A 23,659-nucleotide genomic window follows, 5' to 3' on the forward strand; every position below is an offset into this window, starting at 1 on the left:
GTGGGGGACAGCGTTGGGAAGTCTGCGGCGAAGTGGGGTGCTCGGTGTGGATCTGGGCCCGAGGGTGCAGGGGTAAGAGTGAGTAGGGGGTCCGGGCGGGGATGCGGACGGGGGTCTGAGCTGAGCTGAAACCCTGGGGGCAGTTCGTAAGGCGGGACTGCGGAGTCCAAAGCCCCGCACCTACACCGCCCGGCTCAAGAGCGCACCTCCGCGCGCCACCCGCCCGTGGCCCTCGCGGCGCCCCGTAGCCGCACGCCCCGAGACCGCAGCGCTCTGCGCACGCGCACCCCTCCGCGCGCCGCACTCCTGTGGCCCTCGCGGAGCCCCGTAGCCGCGCGCCCCGCCGAGCCGGCGCCAAGATGGCGGCGCTGACGAGCTCAGAGCGGCCGCGCCGGGGTCCGCGGGGGACGAAGCTGATCCTCCGCGGCTGAGCCCCTGAGCCGCCCTCGAGGCAGGCGCCCGGTCGCCGGGGCCCGGGACATGGTGCGATCCGCGCCGCGCAGCCGCCGCCGCTGCCGCTGAACTCGGGAGCCGCGCCGGGCTCGGACGTGGGAGCGGGAAGATGTTTTCCGCGCTCAAGAAGCTGGTGGGGTCGGAGCAGGCTCCGGGCCGCGACAAGAACATCCCGGCTGGGCTGCAGTCCATGAACCAGGCGCTGCAGAGGCGCTTCGCCAAGGGGGTGCAGTACAACAGTGAGTGTAGCCCGCCGTGGGGTTCCTGAGGGGGCACGTGGAAAGTGGGGGCACGGGTGCAGCGGGTGCCGTCCCGCGGGGTCCGCAGGCCCCAGCCGCGCCGTCCAGGACTTGTGGTAACCGGGGCGGGCCTCGCCCGGGAAGCGCTGGGGGACCCGTCGCGCTCCGAGGGCCTCGCCGTCTGTGTGCAGGTGAGCTGAGCCCTTACCTGTGCCGGGCACGTTGCGGGTGCCCCAGGGGCGTTCCCTTGGGGTTGGGAGGTGATGCGGGCCGGAGAGGAGGTCCTAGAGGACCCCAGGGCCAGAAGGTGGGCTCCTCGGCCCGCGGCGCTCCCCTCTGACCTGTGGGTCATTCCCGAGGAATGCTGGTACGGTGGGACATTCGAGTGAAATTGGTCTAGGCGGTTCCTCGTGCGTCTGCGGTACCCTCATTGGCCCAGGTGACCTCGTCTAAGAGGGATTCTTACATAACGTGGGGAGAGTCTGTGGTGTATGGCGCTTCTTAAAGTGGGTGGTGGAGCTCTCCAGCCATGAACCGCGGGGTCACCCGCAAAAGAAGAGAGCGGAGGACTCCGCCGGCTTCGGTAGTTTGAACTATGGGAATTTTCTTTGTAGACTTCGAACCCCGTTTGAAGACGGAATGTCAGCTACACCGCACGTTCTTGCCCCCCCCTTTTTTTTAAAGAAGCATTTGTGAGGGATATATTTAGAAAAGCTCCAGAAGGCACAGGCTTTACTCTCTTACTTGTTATTGTAGAGATTTCTTTTCTCCTACGGGAAAGAGGAGTTATTTACCAGATGCCCTGAAAGCCCAGGTCGTTTCCAGTCCTCAGTTATAAATTATGTAAATTGTGTAGCTCCTAGAGGCTGACCGTCCTCTTGACCTCTTTAAAGTTTTTCCATCTTGCTGTCTTTTTGCTTGAAGTATTTAAAGATTTTTTAATGTTGTTCTCTGCTTTTAAATTGTTTTCCTCTTTAAGTATTTCCATATATTGCTACAAGATACTGGACATTCCTCCCTTTGCTACTTTCAGGGGAGCCTTTCAGTCTCTGTGATGACCCAGATTTTGGTAACAATGTACCATATTAAGAAACTGATTGGAAAGACTTTGGGTTTAAAAGAGGGATCGTTTTGCATGTATTTTACCCAATTTTGTGTGTATTTCTCTCACATTCCAAGAAGAGAATAGTAAGTCAAAATACTCATTTACACAAGTCTTTACAATCCACCTTTAGTTCCGTTATTTAATTTTATTATTTATGGTATTATTTTTTAAAACTTAAGCTTAGTCCTTTGGAAACTGGACCTGAAAAATGTTCACCTTTGGAAAAGCACTCCCTGGTGGGCACACCCCCTGGTCCTGGGTGGGCGGGAGTAAAAAGTAGAAAGGATGGGGCTTCCCTGGTGGCGCAGTGGTTGAGAGTCTGCCTGCCGATGCAGGGGACACGGGTTCGTGCCCCGGTCCGGGAAGATCTCACATGCCGCGGAGCGGCTGGGCCCGTGAGCCATGGCCGCTGAGCCTGTGCGTCCGGAGCCTGTGCTCCGCAACGGGAGAGGCCACAACAGTGAGAGGCCCGCATACCGCAAAAAAAAAAAAAAAAAAAAAAAAAAGTAGAAAGGGCATTGGAGTCCTTCCAGAGAAGAGACCCGCCCCAGGAAGTTGGGGAGAGGGGGGACAGATTCTGATCTGGAACAAAATGAATGAAAGGTGGTGCAGTTGAGAGAAACGGGGTGCTGTGCCCACAGGACATTTCAGGGTGATGCTGCCCCTGTAGTTGGCTAATACTGCAATTTTGAAACTTTAAAATTTTTTTATTAGTCAGTAGAATAGAACATTTCTAATATTTATTTCCCAAAACATCTTACTTAGGAGAGCAAACCAGCAATTTGATAGTTAGACTCAGGACTTTTATGGGTAAGAATTGATGATGGTCTCTTACAGAACCTTGTCCTCCTGGGGCAGATAAGTCGTTTTCTTTTAAATTGCTATGACGATGAGAAGTGACACCCATGCAGAGTCCCAGCATACACATCCCGTTTAGAATCAAAACCCAAATGAGACATTGGACGTTGTCCATGGTTTGGAAGTCATTCGCGTGTTAAGTGGAAGGATGCTACCTGTGTTGGTCTGCTCTTTCTACCTGTGTTGGGTCCAGTGAGGAGGCACCGGTCTTGTGCGTTTCACCCAGAGTGCCCTTGCTCCAGGCTGCATTCCTTACTGAGAAAGCCTCCAGAGGCTGGGACAGCCGGAGTCCTGGCCAGTCGGATTTCAGTGCTAGAACTTAAAATGGAGTTAAACACTTCCTTGCCAAGAAACCTTTGAAAGGCTGGTTTCTGGGTAAGAGAGCTTTTTCTTTCGGAAATAAACAGCTGTGTTTGGCAAACTATTTGACCTGCCCCAGCAGGGTCGATTTGCAAGTTCCCGAGCCTTTGCTGCCCGTGATCTGCCACGTTTTCATTTATAGGTTTTCCTTCCCTAGCGTTCATTTACTTAGCAAATATTTACTGAGCGTAGATCAGTTAAAACCCAGACGGCAGTCTCTGCCTTGTGGAGCTTCCATTCTAGTGGGGGTAGAAAGGCAGACTGTGGGCACTAAACATGATGAGGCGGTAACCATATCACCCATCTGAAGGGTGGAGGAATGGAGCAGGGTGGGGGCTGGGGTTGGGACTTTACGAGAGCCGGCCTCGTGGAGAAGGGCCGAGGGGTCACGGCGGAGCGAGGTCAGGAGAGAAGCACGGGGGACTAAGCCGCAGAAGTGCGGCCCTCACACCATCCTGGGGACTCTGTGAACGGGACACCTTAGAGGGCTCTGAGCAGAGGAGCCACTGCTGCGGTGGGGGTGAGGGGCTGCCCAGGAGGAGGTGGCCAGCTGGGCGTGTGTCTAGTGACCCCTGCTGGTGGTACGGAGAAAGGGCATCGTTGGATTTCAGTTGTGCCTCCTACAGAGTGATCGATTGCATCATTTGCATCCAAGATAAACCATACTTTTTTTTGTTGTACGAAAACACAAAAACAAGATTCCCTATCTTGCAGGAAATGTGTGGCAGTGTGAGTGAATTACTGTTGAATCAGGGAGTAGGAGAGATTCTTGGGTCCTGTATTAGGTCCCTGTGTCTTCTGCGTTGTAGCTTTACTTAGAATAAAAGAAAAGACGTAGAATAGAAATAGAGTTATTCTGTTTAGTAAAACGCCTGGCGTAAAGCGCCACATGCTTCCTAAGTAAGGGCTCCTCATCGCTTCTTGGGGGAATCTTAATTACAGGTTTTTCAGTGGATCACTTACTTAGCTTATCTGAGCCAGTGTCCAAGGTTCTGAGATTGATTGGACTTTTTAATTTAAAAGTAGAGGCCAATTCCTTTTTTTAATGGATGAAAGCAGGTCATTTTATTTATTTCTGACGTTGTACGGTTTCTTCTAATTAACTTTTTTGAAGAGTAAATTTCAAATTTTAAAAGGATTTCAGTTGAAGAGAGAGAAAATTAAGACTTTTCATTCTCAAAGCAGAATAGAAAACAAATATCAATACATGTTAAAATTGGTAAAGATATAAAAGAAGGAAGCAGTTCTAAGATTATATCAAGACTCTGGACAGACAAGCCGTGTTTGAAAAAAGAACCAAAGATACCCTCCAGAAATGAAAGAGCAGGGTCACGCAAACAAAAAGCTGGCAGGTGGGCGAAGCAGCGTAATAGCTGAAGGTGGAGTTGGCACCTGGCAGGGGGATGCGGGCCCAGAACTGAGCGATGCCCACACACATGTGATCTGAGTCTCAGAAGGAAAGAATAGCAGGGGTGGAGAAGAGGTAGTTACTGCAGAAATGCAGGCTAGGAGTTCCCGGAGTTCCCGGAGTACGTGAAACTCCAAGAAACCCAAGGCCAGAGCTTTCAAACTCCCAGAGTTGGACACATCATGGGAATTTCAGGACAGCAAAGTCAAAGAGGAGAGTTGTAGAAGCGACCAGTGCAAGCAGAGGGACAGCCAAGAGCCTGACAACACGCTGACAGTGATGGTGGTGGAGACGTTCCTGTGGGGAAATCCTGGTCGGCCTAGAAATCTACACCAAGTAAGTGAGTGCGATTAAACCCCTCTCCGGTCTAAGTTGGACAGTTTCTGTGCGAAGGTTCCTGCTGAAATAAATCCCGGAGGAGGTACTCCAGACAGATGGAGAGGGAGCTCGGGAGATGGAGGAGGTTTGCAAGGCATAGGTCAGCACGGAAATGGGTGAACAAGCATCGTGACCGTGGGGAACGCAGAAGGAGGAGCCAGACGCTAGCAATCAGCGTGTAACCCACGATGGCGCTGACCAGAGTGTGTTTAAGTGGGAGCCAAGGACATGTGTTAACTTCAGACTTTACTGCAGCAAAGGTGTGTGTTAAAGATTTAAGAATAGAAATAGATCTCAAACCCTCCAAATAAATACCAGGCAAAAGGGGAATAAAAGAAAACCCTTGTCCAACATGAAAGAGGCAGAAAAGAGGGGAGGGAGCCCAGCAGTGACTGGAAATGATCGCACGTGGCGCTCGCCCAACGTGGAAGAGGCAGAAAAGAGGGGAGGGAGCCCCGGCAGTGACTGGAAATGACCGCACGTGGCGCTCGCCCAACATGAAAGAGGCAGAAAAGAGGGGAGGGAACCCTGGCAGTGACTGGAAATGATCGCACGTGGCGCTCGCCCAACATGAAGGAGGGCAGAAAAGAGGGGAGGGAACCCCGGCAGTGACTGGAAATGACCGCACGTGGCGGAGGGGGTTACCCGCCGCTGTTGGCAACCAGGGAATGTGAACAGGCAGACGCACCAGTGAAAGAGAGACTGCGATTTGATTTCTTTCTGGCTGTGTGATGTGTAAGAGACACGTCCAACACACGATGGCATAGAAAGGTTGAAAGCAGGGTCGTGGAACCAAGCGGTGGTTCAGTATCAGCCACGAGGAAGCCGCACCCGTGGGGTTCTCGTGCCGGAGCTATGGGGACTCACACTGGGTGCAGGTCAGACAGCCAGCCGGGCGAGAGAAAGACTCAGTGAAGAGCAGGTGTCTGCGCCCAGCCCCGCTCACACCAAGGAGCGTTCCTAAAACCGACAGTCCGAGCAGACACCCAAGGAGATATGTACCATAAAAACCACATTCTGTGGCCACAGTGAGTAAAACTGGATGGGAATAACAAAAAAGTACAACTTTTCGGGGGAAACTTAAAAATATTTCTAAGTAATTTATGGGTCAGAGAAGTATCTGTAATCCAGTGATAATGAACAGCCCACATACTTGTGCTGGTCGACCCGAGAATACGGTGTGAAACCCAGGAGAAGAACAGGATAAACCTCAAGAAAGTAAAAGGAAGTAAATGACAAAGAAAAACGCAGGAGCAAGTGGTTTCTAGGAAGGGCCAGTGGAGCCGTCCAGCAAAACACACAGGGCGTGTGTGCGTGACTGGTCGAGTAGACGAACCTCTGGGAAGGTTAATTAAAAAGACAAAACAAGTGTCCGGGAGGATGAAGAGTGCGCCGCAGCAACTACGAGGTCTAGAACATACGATGTCACGGGTGACTTTGTGCCGGACATTGAACACTTAGGAGACGGCGCCCTAGAGGATGACCGGGTGAGAAACATGGAGTCCACGCCGGCCCTGCCAGGTGCCCGGTGCCAGTGGGGGAGACGCTGCCCCCAGCCCTCCACGTGCACACGCTCCTAAACACCGGCTGAGCAAGCAGAGTAGAATCCAGGCTTCCTCTTGTCATCCCAGATGTGGTCTTGAGGAGCCCCGCGTCCTGCAGAATCCTGCCCCGAAGATGCCAGGGCTCTGGGAAAGGAGGGTAAGAGCGGACATGGGAATCGTGGGGCCTGCAGAGGTGAGCACAGCCTGCCCCAACCTGCCCCACGGGCACCCAGCTCTGGAGCACTGCGTTCCCGAGTGCAGAGTTCCGAGGTCGACCACCTGCCCCGGAGGAAGTCCGTCAGGGGCCTGGGGGAGAGCAGGGCTGCCGGTGCCCCGAGGGAGCGAACGTGTGCCCACGGCCTCGTCCCTCTGGGGGCTCCCGGCCAGCCCACCTCACCCAGCTCTCCTGGCTCGCCAGCCACACTGGCCACGTCTGTGCACAAGAAGCCATGCGTGGACTCGCTCGGGGGATGAAAGTTTGCCTTTTGCCTTGACTGTTTGCCTCATCTGTGCTTTCTCCCTGCAGTGAAGATCGTGATCCGAGGGGACAGGAACACGGGCAAGACAGCCTTGTGGCACCGGCTGCAGGGCAAGAAGTTCGTGGAGGAGTACATCCCCACACAGGAGATCCAGGTCACCAGCATCCACTGGAGCTACAAAAGTGAGGGCGGCGGGGGGCGGGGCTTCCGGGGCCTGCTGGGTAGGGGTCTTCCTCCCGTCGCCCTCCCCCAGCCTGGGGTCGTCACTGGAACACCGCACACGCGTGAACTCGGGGGCTCATCAAAGCCGCTTTGGGGTGGCCCTGAAGTCCCCTGTCCCGTGGGAGACTTGGTCCACCTGGGGAGCGGGGCCAGAGGCCTGGACCTTCGGACGTCCCAGGGGCAGAGCCTCCGGGCAGGGACCATCCCGGCCACAGCGCGTGCTGGGCCCCGGCAGACAGAGGCCCCTTGGGCCTTGGAGCCCGGCTCTTGGCGGCAGTTGTGAAGTGCCAGTCCCCACAGGGTCCTGGGAGGGGGTTTGTTGGCGAGATTGCCTGATGGCAGGCACCTCCACTCCGCTCCTGGGGGACAGCGGCCACGGGGCGCCCTGCTGGGAGGGAGAGAATCCACTCTGCGTGCTCAGGAGCCAGAAAGCAAACGACCTTTGAGCCATTTTAAACATTCCTTTTCGTTGAAAAAAACAATCCAGCGGGCCAACAGCAGGACACATGGGCCTTTGTAGAAGTTCCGACTCGCTCCTAGGGACGGCCAGGCCGCGACGTAGGACAGCTGTGTGGATTCGTGCTGCCCTGCCCACCAGCTGCACAGGGAAGCCTCACCCCCTAGGGCACCCCTTCCCGGTCTGGGGTGAAGTCAGTGGGGACAGCGCACTTCTTGTGCCCTGCAGCTTGGTGGCAGGTGCCCGGCAGGTGCCCGGCAGTTGCCCGCCTCTCCCCTTTCCCCACGGAATCCCTGGGGTGGTGGGTGGACCCGCTGACGGCCCGAGCATGTGCACAGGCCCTGACGCCAGACTGGCCCATCCCAGAGCCTGCTGCCCTGGCCCCCCGCAAGCAGCGGAGCAGAGGCCTCTGCCAAGGAGCAGGGCAGAATCACTGGGACTGGGCCTTCCCGCAGAAGCCGGGGGGCCAGCGGGGGCCGGGTTCAGGCTGGGTGCGAGCCTGCCCCAGGGACCTTTCAGGATACGGGGTCGTGTCAGCGGAGGAGGTGTCCAGATTGTTCCCTGCCTTCCAGGGAGGGGGTGTCCTGGGCACAGCACCCGCCAGCCTGGGCGGGAGCAGGGGCCCTTGGGGAGGCGCCGAGTGGGGACAGTGACATCCGCGCGGCCCGTCTTTGAAACCGGAAGTTCACGCTGGATGCTCATCTTACTGTTTCCCCCCTGTTTTAGCCACTGATGATATCGTGAAAGTTGAAGTCTGGGATGTAGTTGACAAAGGTAAGTCAGATCCTTCTATGAGTGCGCTTTTCTCTTTCAAGCTTTGCTTGTGCTGTGGAGGAGGACAGCTGTCCTCTCTCCCTCGCTGGCGGCCCCTCCTCTGCCGCCTCCTGGCGCCTCGTTCCCTTGACTCTGGTTCCTGGGCACAGGGGCCATCGGAGGCCTGGCTCTGTGCTGACCGTGCCGTCGGGTTCCGGGTGTGTGGTCCAGGATGGAGCGCCCGGTGCCGACCAGTCGGGGCACCATGGTCTTTGCTCTTGAAACACCTGTTCCACCCACGTGAGCTGAGCACGTGGCCATGGAGGGCAGACACGGACCACACCCAGAGGCTCTGTGAGGCTGTTCAGGGAGCCCTTCCTGCAGCACCGTGGGTGTAGCAGCCCACTTGTTCCTGCCCCTGGGCCCAGGGCCAAGGGTCCTTGGCTTCTGAGGTGGCTTGAGCTTTTGGGGACCCCAGCACGCACACAGACCCCAAACGGCCGTGCCTGTGTGCAGGCGGGCCGGGGTGGGGGCGTGGCACGTTTGCCCCCAGCGTCTCATCCCATTCATCTCCTCCTCGCACACAGGCCACAGGCCCCTCCTGTGTGATGCTCGTGTTCCTTCCTGTGGCCAGTGCCCTGTGCACACCGTGGTCTGGCCTCGCAGGTTTGACCTCCGACCCCCAGGCCCGGCCTCGGACCCCGCAGGCCTGCTATAGCTCCTCCCGTCCTTCAGGGACAAAGGGACGTTGTCTTCTACGAGCTTGCGATTTCTGATGCAGGACACGCGCTCTCTCCCACACCACGTTCTTTGGAGGTGGGTTTGGGTTCCAAGGACCCATCGAGCCAGGTGAGGATGCTGCTACCCTGGGCCCGAGCACCACGCTGGGGTTACTGCCCCCAGGATGCTTTAAACCCCACGGGGCCTGGAGGGGCCTCGTGCTCCAAAGCGTGCTTGCACTGCATCCTGTGTGAGTGTGGCCGGGTAGCACTAGGAAGCAGCCCCTTGCAGCCCAGCCGCCATCCCGGATGTGAGGGGGAGCCGTCGCTCGGGCCAGGCTGCCCTCCGTGCCCCGGCACATCCCTCACGCCTGCCCCGCGTGCCTGGCTCCGACTCCCTGGGTCTGCACTCATTCGGGACGGGATGCACATGTCCAGAATGGGCTCTGTCTTTGCTGACGGGACCCCTTCCATGCAGTAGCATGTCGTGTCTTCAGTGGGGGGAACGGCCTCATGGTACAGAGGCAGGCACTGCCCTGTTCTGGGAACCTCCGAGCACCCCACTTCCCACCCATGGAAGGGCGGTGATGGGCTGGCCACAGTTCCCTGGGTGGCTGTTCACCACAGAGCTCCTTGCGGCGTGGAGAGGAGGCTTGCTCGTGTGCTGGCGGCCAGGGGCAGGAGCAGCATTCCGTACGAGCGTTCAGCATCCCCACGGCTCCGTCATCTGGTGCCTCTCGGGTGGGAATCTGCAGAGTGGGAAGGAAACGTGCCTTCTCTACCACCCTGACTGGTCCCCTGTTGGACACGGTCCGAGGCTCGTCCACAGCAGCAAAGGGCATCGAGTTGGAGGGGGGTGGCAGCGGCTGAGAGATGGTGCCCCTCATGGCGGGCGTGGGCGCGGCGTAACTCTGGCTGCCCGGCCCTCCCCCCAGGAGCACCAGCCCAGGTTCCGCTCTGCTCGCAGCTGGGCGGTGGTGGCACGTCCTGGGCTTCGGCCACACCTGTCGGCAGTCGTGGTGCTCGGGCCTCGACCCCATGGCCCCAGGCATCCACTGGGAGGGTGCGAGGTGGCCAGCATCTGTTGAGCTGGGGGCACCTCCAGAGACGGGATCAGAGGGTGGTGAGAGGTTCTGGGAGAGGCTGTGGAAGAGGCAGAGGGCGGCCTTCTAATAAACGAACCCCGGTTTGTTGGTTTCACCCAGCCCACTGCTCTGAGACTGAGGGCCCCGGGACCCTAGGGTGATGAGTGGTCCTTTCTCCCCTGTCAGAAATGTCTGAGATGGAGGGAAGGGAGGCTGGGCATGGGAGCTCTTACTGCTCAGGTGGTTCCACGGCTTCCTGGCCCCAAGCCCAGCTCGTCCACCCTCAGCACCGGCTCAGGGAGCCTCCGTGGCCTCCCTGGGGTCCTGGCCGTGTCCTGCCCTAGGGTCCTGGCGGCTCCAACCCCAGCCCGTAAGGCACCTACTGGAGGCGGGGGCAGGGACATGGGGGGCAGTGGGACACAAGGAGGGGCTGCTACCCCCTCAGGCCATCCTTGGGCCCAGCATTTCCACCCCGTGACTTTGTGTCTTTTCTTAAGGAAAATGCAAGAAGCGAGGCGATGCCTTGAAGATGGAGAATGAACCCCAGGAGGTGAGCTGCATCTGTTCCCACGTGGCCCACTATTTCGGGTGGGGGGTTGTGAGCAGGCATCTGTTCTTCAGACCCCTCTGCCTCCTGCCTGGCCCGGCCCTCCTGAGGACTCCGTCTGTGCTGGGGGACTCAGGCGGACTCAGTGGCCGCCCCCGTGCTGCCCTTGGTCGCGTTGGGGTGGCTGGGGTCACCTGAGCTGCTGCTCTGTGTCAGGGATGCCCGCCAGACCCTACTCGGAGTTGGGGTGACCTGAGAGGTATTTAGGTGAAGTGACCAAATTTTATATCCGTGTTACAAAGGCCTCAGCCATTAAAAGCATAGGCATACCTTCAGGTGTGGCCCCAGGCACACGTGGGCCTGAGTGTGGCTCCGAGAGGGCTCTCACCACGGCCGCCACCTCGACACAAAGAATTCAGGGGCCAGCTGCAAAGCTTTCTGACGGCTTCCAAGGGCCCTTCTCTCCGCGTCCTCCTGTCCATAGACGGCCTCCTGACGGCGGGCAGCCTTTAGGGTTCCCTTTTAGGATAGGAAGATCCAGTGACCGCCTGGCCCAGGTCTGTGTGGTCTTTGTGGGCATGTTGCCACCGCCCCCAGCACCGCAGCCTCCCTGGTGTGTGTGCTCTGGAAGGTTCTCTGGGACACGCATCCTCAGCTCTGCAACGCATTTCTTCAGCTCAGTTGTCCCAGCAGTGGAGCGTCTGTGAGCCCCAAGGTCAGGACGCTGCCGACGGCCAATGCGGGAGACCCTCAGTTGAGGGCAGGCACGATGTGGCCTCCACTCCAGATAACCTTGCGTCTATGTTTTTTTTCCCTAAAATGAAAATAGCCATTGTCTTTTCAGTTGTAAAAGTCCTGTTCAGCCTTTCCCAGGAGCTGGCGGGTGCTCACCTGTGGGACCTGGCCTGGGGCACCGTCTCTGAGGCCCGATTCCCCCATCCCTAGGCGGAGTCCGAGATGGCCCTGGATGCCGAGTTCCTGGACGTGTACAAGAACTGCAACGGGGTGGTCATGATGTTCGATATCACCAAGCAGTGGTAAGGGCGCTGGCCTGCGAGGGCATCCAGGAGGGCACTCAGTGCTTCTTGAGGGCTGGCCGTGGGCAGTGTGCACGCCGGCCATTCAGCCACGCTGTTCCCTGGGGGCGGAAGCTAAGGCGGGTCTCTCCCCACATGGCGCCTCCCAAGGACCTTCAACTACATTCTCCGGGAGCTTCCCAAAGTGCCGACGCACGTGCCTGTGTGCGTGCTGGGGAACTACCGCGACATGGGCGAGCACCGCGTCATCCTGCCCGACGACGCGCGAGACTTCATCGACAACCTGGACAGGTGGGTGCCAGCTCGTAGGCGCGGCTGCTGCGGTCGGCCTGTCCCCCTGGGACGCTCCTGCTTGCGCCCTCCTCTGCCTCGAGCCCTGGCCGCCCACCCAGCTGCACGGCCCCGGCTCCCCAGGTGCACCAGCTCTCCCGGCTTCCCTGCCCCGCCTGGCCCGCACCCTGCTCCTCCGGGATGGGGACGCAGACCTGGAGGGTGGGGTGTGGGCGGGCAGGACCGAGGGTGGGCACCTGGCTTCCTGGCACCGAGCAGTCCCAGGTGCCAGGTGGGGGCGGCCTCCCTCCATCTCTGAGGCCGGGGCCAGGCACTGGGGATGGTGCATCGAGGTCCTGCCAGGGCAGGCAGGCAGCACCTTCCTGGTCCAGGCATCCCCTGGTGGGCGCCCGGCTAAGCGGAGCCCTCTGAACTTCAGGTCTCCTCCTGTGGACCGTGAGCCCGTCACCCACAGGAGGCGACTCAGCCCTGCAAGGGGGTTCTGGCGCCAAGGGTGGCCCGGCCCAGGGGGCCAGGCCACGCCGCCCGCTGCCACCACCGTGTCTCATGTCTCCGTGCTTTTCATGAACAGGCCCCCAGGGTCTTCTTACTTCCGCTACGCCGAGTCCTCCATGAAGAACAGCTTCGGGCTCAAGTACCTGCACAGGTTCTTCAACATCCCATTCCTGCAGCTCCAGGTGAGCCCTGCTGGCAGGGTGCAGGGGGTGGGGCTTGGATATGTCAGGGCCGCTGTGGCGCAGGGACGGGGCCCGAGCGGGCGGGCAGCTTGGTGGTTTGGTTGGAACGAGGCCATCAGTTAGGATACCATGTGCGGGTGCTGGCGGCCCCTGGATGGCCCACCCTGTCCCCTCCCCTTGCCTGGTGGTCTGGGGCCTGGGCCCTTCTGGAGCCATGGACCCACTAGCTGCGGGAGAACATGGGTGTCCTTGCACGTTCTTCCCGGGAGCTGCGACCCTCTGCGCTGACCCCTGCTGGGGCCCTCATGTGTCCGTCCTCACCGAGGAGGTGCACTCGGCCCCGGCACCCAGATCAGGACGCCTCGGATCCTCCCTGTGTCCGTGCCGCTGTGTCCCCGCTGTGGACCTGGCCCCTCTCTGGCGACAGGTGCCGGGATGGGCCCGAGAAGCCCCTGCCCTCCTCCCCCTACTGTGCAGCCCTTTGCTCTTGGCGTTATTGACCTTCGTATTTGGGAACAGTTGTAGGTTTGCAGAGAGCGCAGAGGGTTCCGTGCCCCGGTTCAGTTCCCCGATTGCAGCCTCATGTTTCCACGGTGTTCCCATCAAGACCACAGAACCAGGCTTTGTCGGCACCTCCCGCCGGCCCTCTGTCCTGGGCCTCACCCAGCCCACCCCACACGTAGTGGTCACTCTTCCTTGGCTGTGCTGGGCTGTGAAGGTTCTTCAGACGTGCCTGGCTCAGGGTCTGTCTGACCTCAGATGGATGATGGGCTTTTGTGCGCGAGACCCCAGAGGTGACTGCCCTGCTCATCACATGGCGGGGACACGTGTCACCCACACGGCTTGTCACTGGGACATTGACCCGTGGCCCTTCTCCAAAACGATGTAGAAACTTACTCGGGCGAGCAGCTGTCTTTCCTTTCCTCTAGCCTTCTTTTGAAGGGATGAGGCCTCTGCAGGCCAGGGCAGCGGGCGTTTTCAGGGTGTCCAGACCTCGCAGACGTGCTGGCCACCCTTTCCTGGGTGTTGATCCACGTCGCCTGAAGGAGTCCCTTTAACTTTCTGTCCAAGTAAAACGTGCACACAAATCGCAGGAAAACACCCGCAGCATGGGTTGGGGGGTGGCATCGGGCAGGATGGAAGCTGGAAGCCGCTGCTGGTGCTGAGCCTGGGGCTGGCAGGAAGCGCGTGGTTTTCAGCAAGTGTTGGGGCTTCTTACACTTTGGGGTACCTTGTGTGAACAGGGCGCTGTCTCTCTGGGCGGTTCGCTCGCATCACGACCTCTGCCCCTGGAGCCCTGCAGAGCAGCCGAGGCATCATGCCCCCCTGGGCGAGGCCATGCGGGCTCCCGGCTCCAGGCACTCAGCTTCAGGTGGTTTTGTCCATCAAGGGCCCGCCGAGAGGGGCGCCAGGCTGAAGGGGTGGCTCACTGCAGCGACGGTCCCGGCTCAGGTGTCTGCTTCCTTTCTGTAGAGAGAGACGCTGCTGCGGCAGCTGGAGACGAACCAGCTGGACATCGATGCCACGCTGGAGGAGTTGTCCGTGCAGCAGGAGACCGAGGACCAGAACTACGACATGTATGTCGGCCGCGGCTGCCCTCAGCGTTTAGACCCTGCAGGCGGGGCTCTGCGGGCAGGTGGCACGTGCACCCTGTGGGCCAGGCCTCCCTCTGAGCTCGGGTGTGCGCTCAGTGGGCCCGCAGCCTGAGTGCCACCCACCCGGGTAGATCTGTCCGCGTGGAGGTGTGTTGCTCAAAGAAATCGAGTCATTTCAGCTTTGAATGTGGTCCAGGCCCCATGGGAAGGGGACGAGGGTGGCTCTCGCTGCGCTGTCAGGCCTCAGCTCTTCCTGGGAAGCAGATACCGGGCCCCTGCTGGCCCTGAGGATGTGAGGTTGGACACCCCAGGGCCCTGCCGCCCCCGCCCACTGAGCACTTCGGGCCCGGCCTGCTTTAACCGGGTGTGACGGGCACACAGTGTGGCCGGCAGTTCACGGAGGTGCTTCTGCAGCTGCTGTCCCCAGACAGCTGCGTGCCTTGCGGGGGTGGAGGGAACACGGCATGCAGGCCCGGTGCGGCTGTAGGCGCTCTAGCTGCCCGGCCCCCGCCTGCCTCTGTCCAGACCGGCCCGCCTGTTGGCCACCTGGCATGCAGAAGGGGGAGCCGCTGACCCGGCCACGTGTCCACCGCAGGCCCCAGCAAGACCGGCCACCCTGGCGTTTTCCAGCCGAGGCCCCGTCCCTGTTTTGACATAGGTTTCCGAGGTTGATGCCAGTGGAGAGAGCTCCTTGACCTTGGGAAGGCGTGTTGGGTGGGAACGAAATCTCCTGGCCCTTGATAGTGGAGGAAGGGGCGTTGTCCTGGCACTTCCAGCAGGACGGCCGAGCGGGCGGGGAGCAGCCCCCGGGCAGGCCCTCCTCTGCCGTTGCAGGGTCTTGGGGCGCCCAGAGCAGGTAGCAGGCCCGTCCGCCTTCCACAGCTCGTGGGGGAAGGCCTAACCCTGAACCACCCCTAAAAACAGGTGCTTCCTTTGTTTGGTTGAATTATCCAAATGTTGGGGCTGGGGGGTGGGGCGCAGGCTGCTGCCCCACCTGTGCTCACGGCCTGGAGCACGGGCTCTGGCTACGGCCCAGGCAGGGCCCTCGCACCTCCCAGCTGCCCCAGAGGGACTCGAGGAAGGGCCTTTGGGTCTCCCGAGAAAGATCCAGCTGCTGGTCCTGGAACAGAGAGAGGGGGGGCAGCAGGAGTTATTCTGGGGGTGGGTTCACCTGCTCCGTCTGCCAGGCTGGCCTCGCTGTGGACACCACCCTGGGGCTGACCAGCTCCTGCAACGTGTCCTCTGACGGAAAGCTTGGGCGCCCGGCGTCACCAAGCATAGGGTCCCTGGTGAGGTGGCATCTGGAGCCTCCCCACAGCGTCCGCCCCCAGCCAGCCCCCGGGACCAGGCCATTGGAAGAAGGCGGCGCCATGTGGGGGCTCAGCTGTGGTGTCCCTGTGACCTCCCCTGAGCAGCTGGGGGACCGGACGAGGTCTGGGGCAGATCCGCTCCCAGCCTGCGCCAGGACCCAGTGCCTTGCCCGTCCTTCCTCCCACCCCCCACCCCCTCGCCGAAATACCAACCTAGAGGTGAGGCCGGCCGGCCCAGACGCCCCAGTCCCCCGGGACCCTGGCCCACAAGCACAGGCCGGCTCTCCATTCCACACCTTCTGTTTGAAAGCCCACCCCACGGGAGGAGGGCCCTGCTACAGGCCTAGGTGACACCAGGGTCCTCAGCCAGTGGGACAGTTGGGCCCAGGCTGCCCGGGTCTAGGCCCCTCCCTGTCTGGGAGGGTTGCAGCCTGTCCCTGTAGGTGGGTTCTAGAAACAGGGTCAGGGGGCATAGGGCGGGGGCACAGCAAAGCCTGCCTGTCCGCACACGCGCACCTGCACACGCGCACCCTTCCCCTTGCGGGAAGAGACTCCCAGCCAGGGTTTGTGTTCGCACCTGTCACCCTCCGCCCTGGGGGCGCTTGCAGTGTTTGCCACCAGCCTGCGCTGGGAAACCTCCTGGAAAGGCAGGTAGGGGCTCTGAGCCTGAGAGCGGGGACACCCCGTCCCCACCAGCACAGCAGCAGCAGCCTCTGAGGAGCCTCAGAGGAGGAGGCGCGGGGAGGTGGCTTTCTCACCCCTTGCCCTGTTTGCCCCCAGCTTCCTCGAGATGATGGAGGCCCGCAGCCGTGGCCACGCGTCCCCGCTGGCCACCAACGGGCAGAGTCCATCCTCGGGCTCCCCATCTCCTGTGGTGCCTCTGAGTGCAGTGTCCACGGGGAGCTCCAGCCCCAGCACACCCCAGCCGGCTCCGCAGCCGCCCCTCCAGGCCCCCTCGGCTTGCCCGGGGCCCCCCTGCCCCTCGGAGGCGCCGCCAGCCCCTGCACACCCCCTGGTCCCCGCCGCACCCCCGCGACGCAGCATCATCTCGCGGCTGTTCGGGACCTCGCCGGCGGCCGAGGTGGCCCCTTCACCCCCAGGTAGGCCCCAGAAGCAGCCCTCGGGAGGTGGGGCACAGCCCTGTCTCCCTGGCCCCGGGAGCCCTTGCCGGCCAGGATGGGGTCCCCCTTCTTCCTGCTGGGCAGGCAGCCCCACAGCCTAGCCACACAGCATCCTGCTTGTGGCCCAGCCTGGGGTGGACCCGGCTGGGCTGGGCGCTGGGCAAGAGTTGGTGCCTGCTGTCCACAGAGCCGGCCCCAGCTTCAGAGGCCCCGGCAAGAGTCCAGAACGTGGAGGACTTTGTTCCTGACGACAGTCTTGACCGCAGCTTCCTGGAGGACGTAGCCCCCCCAAAGGATGAAAAGAAAGTTGGAGCCAAGGTCCCGCAGGACAGTGACAGGTAAGGGCGGGGCCTGGGAGGCAGGCGGGTAGCTGCTGCCGTCCTCAGCCTTGGCCCTCGGCCCGTCCGGTGCGGACTCTGCTGCCTCCCTGGCACTGGGCGGGCGGAGGGGACAGGCACCCCATCTGGGCTCTGGGGACAGAAGCAGAGCTGGGCCTGAGGAGCTGAGGGAAGGGCAGCCTCACACCTGCAGGGGGGAGCAGGGAGCCGGTGACCCGCCTGTCGGCGGCATCTTCCTGTCAGTGACTTCCTTGGGCTGATGCCGCTTGAGAGCCTTGGCCGGGTGGAAGGAGGAATCCTGGGGCCAAAGAGCTGCTGTCAGCTTCTCCCGCAGCAGGTGGCCGGTCAGGGCCGCACGGGAGAGGCTCGAGGCCCGGCGCACACTCTCCCTTCCCAGTGCTGAGCCCGAGTGAGGCCCGCCGTTCCGCCTCCACCATCACCGCGTGTCCCAAAGTGCAAAATACCAGGCCGAAGCCAGCACTGTACCCCTGCCAAGGGAGGGCCCCGGCATCACTGAGCCCCTCATCACCCTGGGCCCCATACCCCTCACCCCACCGCCCCACGGGAGGGCACCCACTTCAGGTGTCCACCCGCGGGCCCCGCCGTGGCTTCCCGCCGCACAGGGGCATCTCTGTCCTCTCCTCAGCCCACCTCACGCCTGCTCTCCTGTCGACCTCTGCCACAGCTCTGCTGCAATGTGGTGGGTCCCCTACACAGGACAGCCCCCAAGGCCACCCTCGAAGTGTGTCCCCCTTTGCTGCGTCCACGCAAGGGTGGACAACCCCGCCGTCAGGGCCCTTGCCTGGCACAGAGCCGCCTGGTGATCAGGGTGGGCGCTCCGTACCCCACTCGTGACCTCTGACTGCCCTGCCTGTCCTTTGCAGTGATGGGGAGGCCCCAGGAGGGAACCCAATGGTGGCGGGTTTCCAGGACGACGTGGACCTTGAAGATAAGCCGCCTAGTAGGCCCCTGCCACCCACGGGCCCCATCCCCAGCGAGCACATCACTCTGTCCAGCGAGGGGGAAGAAGAGGTGGCAGCAGGGCGCCACGAGGCCACCGTCCTGGCCCCCCAGAAGTGCTCTGAACCAGGGACCAAACGGTATGTTGGGGGTGGGAAGGAAGGGGTGTCCCGCGGGGAAGGGCAGCCTCAGGCTCCGTGACCCTCCTGTGTGTCCTGCAGTTCCTCCACGAAGGCCTCGAGGCCACACCAGGATGCAGCTCCCAAGGCCACAGAGCCCCACTGGCCAGGCGGCACCGAGGGCTCCTCTCCGGGGCTGGAGGACGGAGGGGACAAGCAGGTGTCATCAGAAAGTGACCCCGAGGGGCCTATTGCTGCCCAGATGCTCTCCTTCGTCATGGACGACCCTGACTTTGAGAGTGACTCAGATACTCAGCGGAGAGCGGTGAGGACCGATCTTGGCACCACGCTGCCTCCGAGTCCAGGGCGAGGGGTGGGTGGGGAATGGCAGAAAGGCACGGGAGGCACGAGAACGCAGCAGGGGTCTCGCGGGGCGTGAGTCAGGGCAGCCTGGCTGAGCCGGGAGGGCTGCCCCGTAGGGGGCTGCGTGTGCCAGGCCCAGGCTGCCCCCATTCTGGGGAGGATGTGGTGGGGGACCTCGGCGTCACGGCTACCCCGCTCGGGCTGTCGTCACTCTGGGTGAGCCCATGGTGCGGGGCGGCACAGGAGCCACCTTACGGAGTCATGGGACAGGGAACTGGGGAGAGGCTCAGCGGCCCACCTGCCCGCTCCTTCTCCAGGGTGAGTTCCCGGTGCGAGAGGACCTCTCGGACGTGACAGATGAGGAAGCCGGCCCTGTCCAGCCGCCCCCGCCCCCCAAACCCCCTGCCCCCTCCTTCAGACTGAAGAACGACTCGGATCTCTTCGGGTTGGGGCTGGAGAACACAGGCCGCAAGGAGAGCAGCGAGGAAGGTAGCTGCGGGGCGCCACGCCTGCCCCTCCCTCCCCATCCAACAGCGTCGGCACTGGTGACTTGTACTGTGTCCCAGCCAGGGGCCATGTTTCTGACCCCCTTACCTGTGCCTTTGAACCTGGGGGCCCCAGAGCACAGGAGCACAGGGGCGCAAGCAGCGAGGCCATCCCGCGGGGCCAGAAGCCCAGTCCCTTCTTTTTTCTCTGTCCTGCTCGGGGTCCAGCTGTGTTCTGACGACATCCCAGGCTTTCAGGCCAGGACCAGGCTGAAAGGATGGGCAGCTGAGGCAGCTGACCGAGTGGCCACAGGGGAGGCGTTTGGCGGCGTGGGCAGCGCTGCTGCAAGCTCTCCTGAACCCTCAGTCCGGCCCTGCGTTGCTGAGCCCCCACGTGCTCCATGACGACCCTGGCCAGCTCCACCGCTCCCTGCCTCATCCCCAGCCTCCAGCCTGGGCAGCTCGAGCCCAGCAGCGTCACCTGGGCCGGTCCTGGAACTGCCTGGTCCCCAAAGTGGGGAGGAAAGGACCTTCCTGGGCCTGTCTTGGTGCTGAAGTGGCGGCCCGTGCGGCTCCTGCTGCCTTTGTAGCCAGGGCCCCACCCAGACCCAGGGCAGAGGCCTGAGGTGCTGGGCGTTCACTCTGGGCTGTGCTCACGCTGGGACCCCGGCTCAGGGCCTCTGCTAGACCCGCCCACTCCCAGGCTCACACCAGTCCGGGAGGCCCGGGGAGGGCCTGGCCTCTGGTCCACGGGGAGCTGAGGCTGCGTCTTATCCGTGCAGATAAAGAGGGCAGGCCTCCCTCGAAGGAGAAGAAAAAGAAGAAGAAGAAGGGCAAAGAGGTACACACGCTCCCTGAGCCCTCCCGGGTGCCCCTGGGCAGCGTGGGCCCCAGGGCGGGCCCAGCTCTCCCAGCCCCCGGGTGACGCTGCACGTCCCTCCCGCCCCCCAGGAGGAAGAGAAGGCCGCGAAGAAGAAGAGCCGGCGGAAGAAGAGCAGGGACCAGGCGGAGGACAAGTGTCGGGAGGAGCGGCGGCGGCGGCGGGGCACAGAGAGGCCTGCGGTCGACGAGCTGGAGGCCTTCCTGGGGGGCGGGGCCCCGGGCGGCCACCTCCGCGGGGGCGGCGATTACGAGGAGCTCTAGGCCTGGCGCGCAGACCGCAGGGCGCTCCGCGTGTGCTGGGGGCGCTGGGCCTGCCCTGCGGGGAGGGGCAGCCGGCCCCCAGCGCTTCTCAGGGATGGGACTGAGGCCGAGGAAGCCCGTGAGGCTGTTTGCAGGGGTGGGGCGCTGTTCCCATCGCCTGCCCGGCCCCTACTTGCCCTCGGCGCGCCGCACGCACTCACCCAGGCCCGCTGCATGCAGCGGCCTCCGCTTCAGCTGCCCCGGCTCTGCAGACCTCTGGTCCTCAGACCCTTGGGGCACCTGTGCACAGAGGGCAGGCGGCGCTGGCGCGTCCCTGGGGGCAGCCCTTTCCAGGCACGGCGACCGGCTTTGCACCCGCACCTGAGCTCGGGCGTGCGCGGGCCAAGCGGGGAGGCCCACAACACTCGTATTCTTTTGTTGTCCTTGCACACCACTCGGACCATAAAGCTCCCCTGTTTTACTGCGCATCTGTGTATGCTGCTGCGGGGCCCCTGCCCGGCTGGGACGGGTCCACCTGCCCCCAGCGCCCGGTCGGTGTGGGTGGGCAGGAAGGTCCTAGCACCCTACCTTCACGCCCCGGAGCCCTTTTCCCCCGAGGGATGACTACCCTTGGGGGTAGGAAGCCTCAAGCAGGCCCAGCCCTCCGTGTGCCATGCCCTATCCAAGTGGGACCAGCACGGCCACCATCCTGTGTGCCCGGTCCAGCCCTCTGAGGGCAGCTGTGTGTCCCTGCTCCCACCTGACACCCAACCCTAACCCCACAGGCCGCTCCCCGCCAGCTGTCAGCAGGGCCCTGCCCTGCCCCCAACCCCACAGGTGCCCAGAGGACTGCTCCCTCCGAGGGCGTGCAGGCGGAAGCGGGGCCTGGTGGCCGGGCCTCCCCCTCCCCAGTTCCCGTGCCTAGAGAACTTCGCACCCACGAGGCCGTGGGCCATCGGTCACTGGGCAGGTGTTGGGGGCTGGACCCCAGATACCTTAGGGGCTCCCTTTAGCCTGGAGTTTGTGAGGTCGACTGTCCCTGTAGTACCTGCTAACGTGGGGACCACACTGACCTGAAGCTTGCCCAGGGCCCCTCATCTGACGGACCCACAGTGTGGCAGGTCCCGGCCTTCGGAGCCAAGGGCATCGGTGACCTGCCCCTCTGCCAAGCTAGAATATTTCCTGCTCAACATCGTGTGTGGGAGGGGCCTGGAGGGAGGCTGTCACCATGCAGTTCATGGGTGTGCAGAGCTGCCCAGAGCAGCAGCAGCCTCTGGACATTGGAGGTGGGGAGCGCAAGAGCATGCCCTTGCATGGGGAAGCTGGACATCCTGGGGACAGGAGGCTGCAGGCACTCAGGTGGTGCCCATCTGGACCCAGGTACCTGGGGAGGACTTGGCACCTCCAGCACTGCAGCACAGAGGCCAGCAGGGTGGGGAGCCGCCCATCTGCTCCTGCCCGGGCTGAACCGAGGCTTGAATTCCGGGAGCTGTCTGCTGTGCGGGCCAGGGCTTGGGCTTCCTCCAGGCTTCAGCTCCAAGACCTGCCAGGCCACCAGCTGCCCTTGGGCAGGTGTCCTGGAGATGGGGGCTGGCAGGACCGGCCAGGTGCTCCCTGGGCCCGGGTCCCCTCGTTAGACCCCAGGCCTGCCCTTGAGGCTGCAGAGAGCCCGTCACCTCGCGCCCAGCCACAGCCCCAACCTGGAGCCAGCGGGGCACACGCGTCCCAGGCCCACGGCGCGGCCCCTTTAAGTGCAGTCCTGCCAGTCGCCACTGGCGGCAGCACTGAGCGGCCCGGCGGCCTCGCGCCGCTGCCTGGAAGCTTCTGCTGGTGCCGGGGACGCGGCGGCAGCGCGGGGGACGGCAGAGCTCGCCGGGCCTGCGCAGCCCACCGGGCAAGGTGGGGGAGCACCGCCCAGGTAAGGGGTCGAGGCCGCTGCCCCGCGGGTCTTTCGCAGGTGCGGCATCTGCAAGGATGGGGGTGCCGCCCCTGGAGGACGCCGGCCCCCACCCGGGCGCTCGGGGCAGGGGCCGGGCTGCTTGGCGGGGAGGCCACCCGCCGGGCTTATTAGGCCTAGGACCCCGGCGAGGGCGGACTGTCCCATCCCCATGGGCAGGGGTGTCGCCCGGTCTAGCTCCTCATCACAGCAGCACCAAGGCCGGGCTGTCACCTCCCTGGGGCGGAGCCTCACACCCCGTCATCCAGCCCCCAATTCCGGCCTAGCTTTAAGATGGAAGGGAGTGGGAGGGGGTGGTCCTGCAAACCAGGGGCAGTTGGGGTGCGCCTGAGGCTGAGCTGGGGGCAGGCACTGGGCCTGGGTGGCCTTGACCCAGGAGGGCAGCCCTGCCGGCAGGAAGCCCCTGGCACACCCGGGACACAGAGGGTCAACCAGACCAGAGGTCCTACCAGGTGAGGACCCAGCTCACCCTGGAGCACGCTCCCCCAGCCTGTGTGAGGAAGTGGGGACCTGTACCACTGTCTGAGCTCCTCGCAGCCTGTCCAGGCTCTGGGTACCCAGTGAAGCCGGTGGCTCAGGTCTGAACGTGAGCCTGGTTCAGAGGGCTGGACCCCAGCTCAGCCTGCATGCGGGGGCATGGAACCTCAGGTTTCCATGGAGCCTTCCCGAGCTGCTGTGGGGAGGGCCTGCCTGAGAATCGGGGGCGGCGGGGGCTTTACCCACCCACCGCCCTGCTTCCCCGGCTGGCAGCCTCCTGGCCTGGTGCTTTGCTCAGGGACCCAGGGGCAGCCTTGAGCTCCTGGCTCACAAGCCCCCACGTGGTCCTGCAACCAGGGCCCAGTTGCCGGCTGCCGTGTACTCACTGCAAAGATGGGGGGTCGCTCTCCCGGGCTTTTCCTGACAGCCCCAAAGATCTTCGTGGGTCTTGCCACCCCAGGATGAGGGAGAGTCAAAGGATGTTTCTGCAAAGGAAAGGGAGCTTTAGGGTCCACTGTGATCTTTGGAAGCATTACTCTGGCCTGGGCCACACGGAGAGTTGAGGGTGGGGCCAGCAAGTCCACGAGCCGAGATGCCATGCCTGGACCCGATGGGGCCACTTCAGGACCTGGGGCCTGACACAGCGCTGGGGGAGGACTGCATGTCCAGCCTAGCCAGCAGGTGGGGCGGGACGATCAGGTGACTGAGTGGAGCTGCTGAAGGCCGGGGCCGGGACCTCACACTGCAGCAGTGGAGGGCTCGCTCTGCACTGGGTCTTAAGGAGGGGGCTTCAGCCACCTGCTCTGTGGAGCCAACACCTATAAAGAAGTCTGTGAAGGCCCCAAAGGAGTACACAGTTGCTCCAGCAGTGGGATCCTGGGATCACACCCCCACTCTTCCTACCCTGCTGCTGGCCTGTCCCAGGAAAGGGGGTCTACCCAAGCCTGCCCAGTGGTCACTAGTGCGCGCAGAAGTTCGGGAACCACTGCAGTGACATCCCTGTTCTGGCTGACCCGCCTCATCCCAACAGAAAGTGGCACAGAAAGGATGGTCTGGATGAGGGGGCAGGACCTGAGTGGCTGGACAGCTGGGTTCCTCCTGCAGGTGCTTCTGACGCCAGCATGGAGCAAGTGCTTGCGGCCTCGGCCAAGGCCCGTGGCCAGGGCTGCCCCGCCCACTGTGCCCCAGGTAAGCCGGGCC

At 62.4% G+C, this 23,659-nt stretch overlaps 2 protein-coding genes and 1 long non-coding RNA gene across 7 annotated transcripts in view; 2 read left to right on the plus strand and 1 right to left on the minus strand.

Moving 5' to 3' along the window:
- The first annotated feature begins 78 nt into the window (after positions 1-78).
- Positions 79-20,511, plus strand: RABL6 (RAB, member RAS oncogene family like 6). Of its 5 annotated transcripts, XM_022578143.3 has the most exons (15): positions 79-692; positions 6,872-7,006; positions 8,230-8,277; positions 10,558-10,610; positions 11,553-11,644; positions 11,795-11,935; positions 12,507-12,612; positions 14,086-14,189; positions 16,298-16,617; positions 16,826-16,976; positions 17,861-18,076; positions 18,158-18,380; positions 18,736-18,907; positions 19,686-19,744; positions 19,855-20,511. In XM_022578143.3, the coding sequence occupies exons 1-15, from the start codon at positions 563-565 to the stop codon at positions 20,044-20,046; spliced, it is 2,142 nt and encodes a 713-aa protein (XP_022433851.2). In that variant the 5' UTR covers positions 79-562; the 3' UTR covers positions 20,047-20,511. The 5 variants fall into 5 exon arrangements, with proteins under 5 accessions (XP_022433851.2, XP_089770150.1, XP_089770151.1 ...); XM_089914024.1 differs by lacking the exons at positions 19,686-19,744; positions 19,855-20,511 and adding an exon at positions 17,623-17,676 and having other exon boundaries at positions 18,736-19,319; XM_022578144.3 differs by lacking the exons at positions 79-692; positions 19,686-19,744; positions 19,855-20,511 and adding exons at positions 4,650-4,759; positions 17,623-17,676 and having other exon boundaries at positions 18,736-19,319.
- The window catches only part of LOC149749071 (uncharacterized), a 25,594-nt gene continuing 3,260 nt past the window's right edge, over positions 1,326-23,659 (minus strand). Inside the window, exons 2-3 of the long non-coding RNA XR_016393692.1 lie at positions 10,938-22,944; positions 1,326-10,118 (exon numbers count right to left, since the gene is read on the minus strand). This is a non-coding gene — a long non-coding RNA (uncharacterized LOC149749071). The remainder of the gene's footprint in view (positions 10,119-10,937; positions 22,945-23,659) is intronic.
- The window catches only part of AJM1 (apical junction component 1 homolog), a 7,137-nt gene continuing 4,770 nt past the window's right edge, over positions 21,293-23,659 (plus strand). The window contains exon 1 of the mRNA XM_089914023.1: positions 21,293-23,647. The gene's annotated coding sequence lies outside the window, so the exon portion shown is untranslated. The remainder of the gene's footprint in view (positions 23,648-23,659) is intronic.

This window comes from Delphinapterus leucas, chromosome 6 (genome assembly GCF_059928025.1).
Source record: "Delphinapterus leucas isolate spDelLeu-1000000601 "Yukka" chromosome 6, BTC_Dleu_Yukka2, whole genome shotgun sequence".
Lineage (NCBI taxonomy): Eukaryota > Metazoa > Chordata > Mammalia > Artiodactyla > Monodontidae > Delphinapterus > Delphinapterus leucas.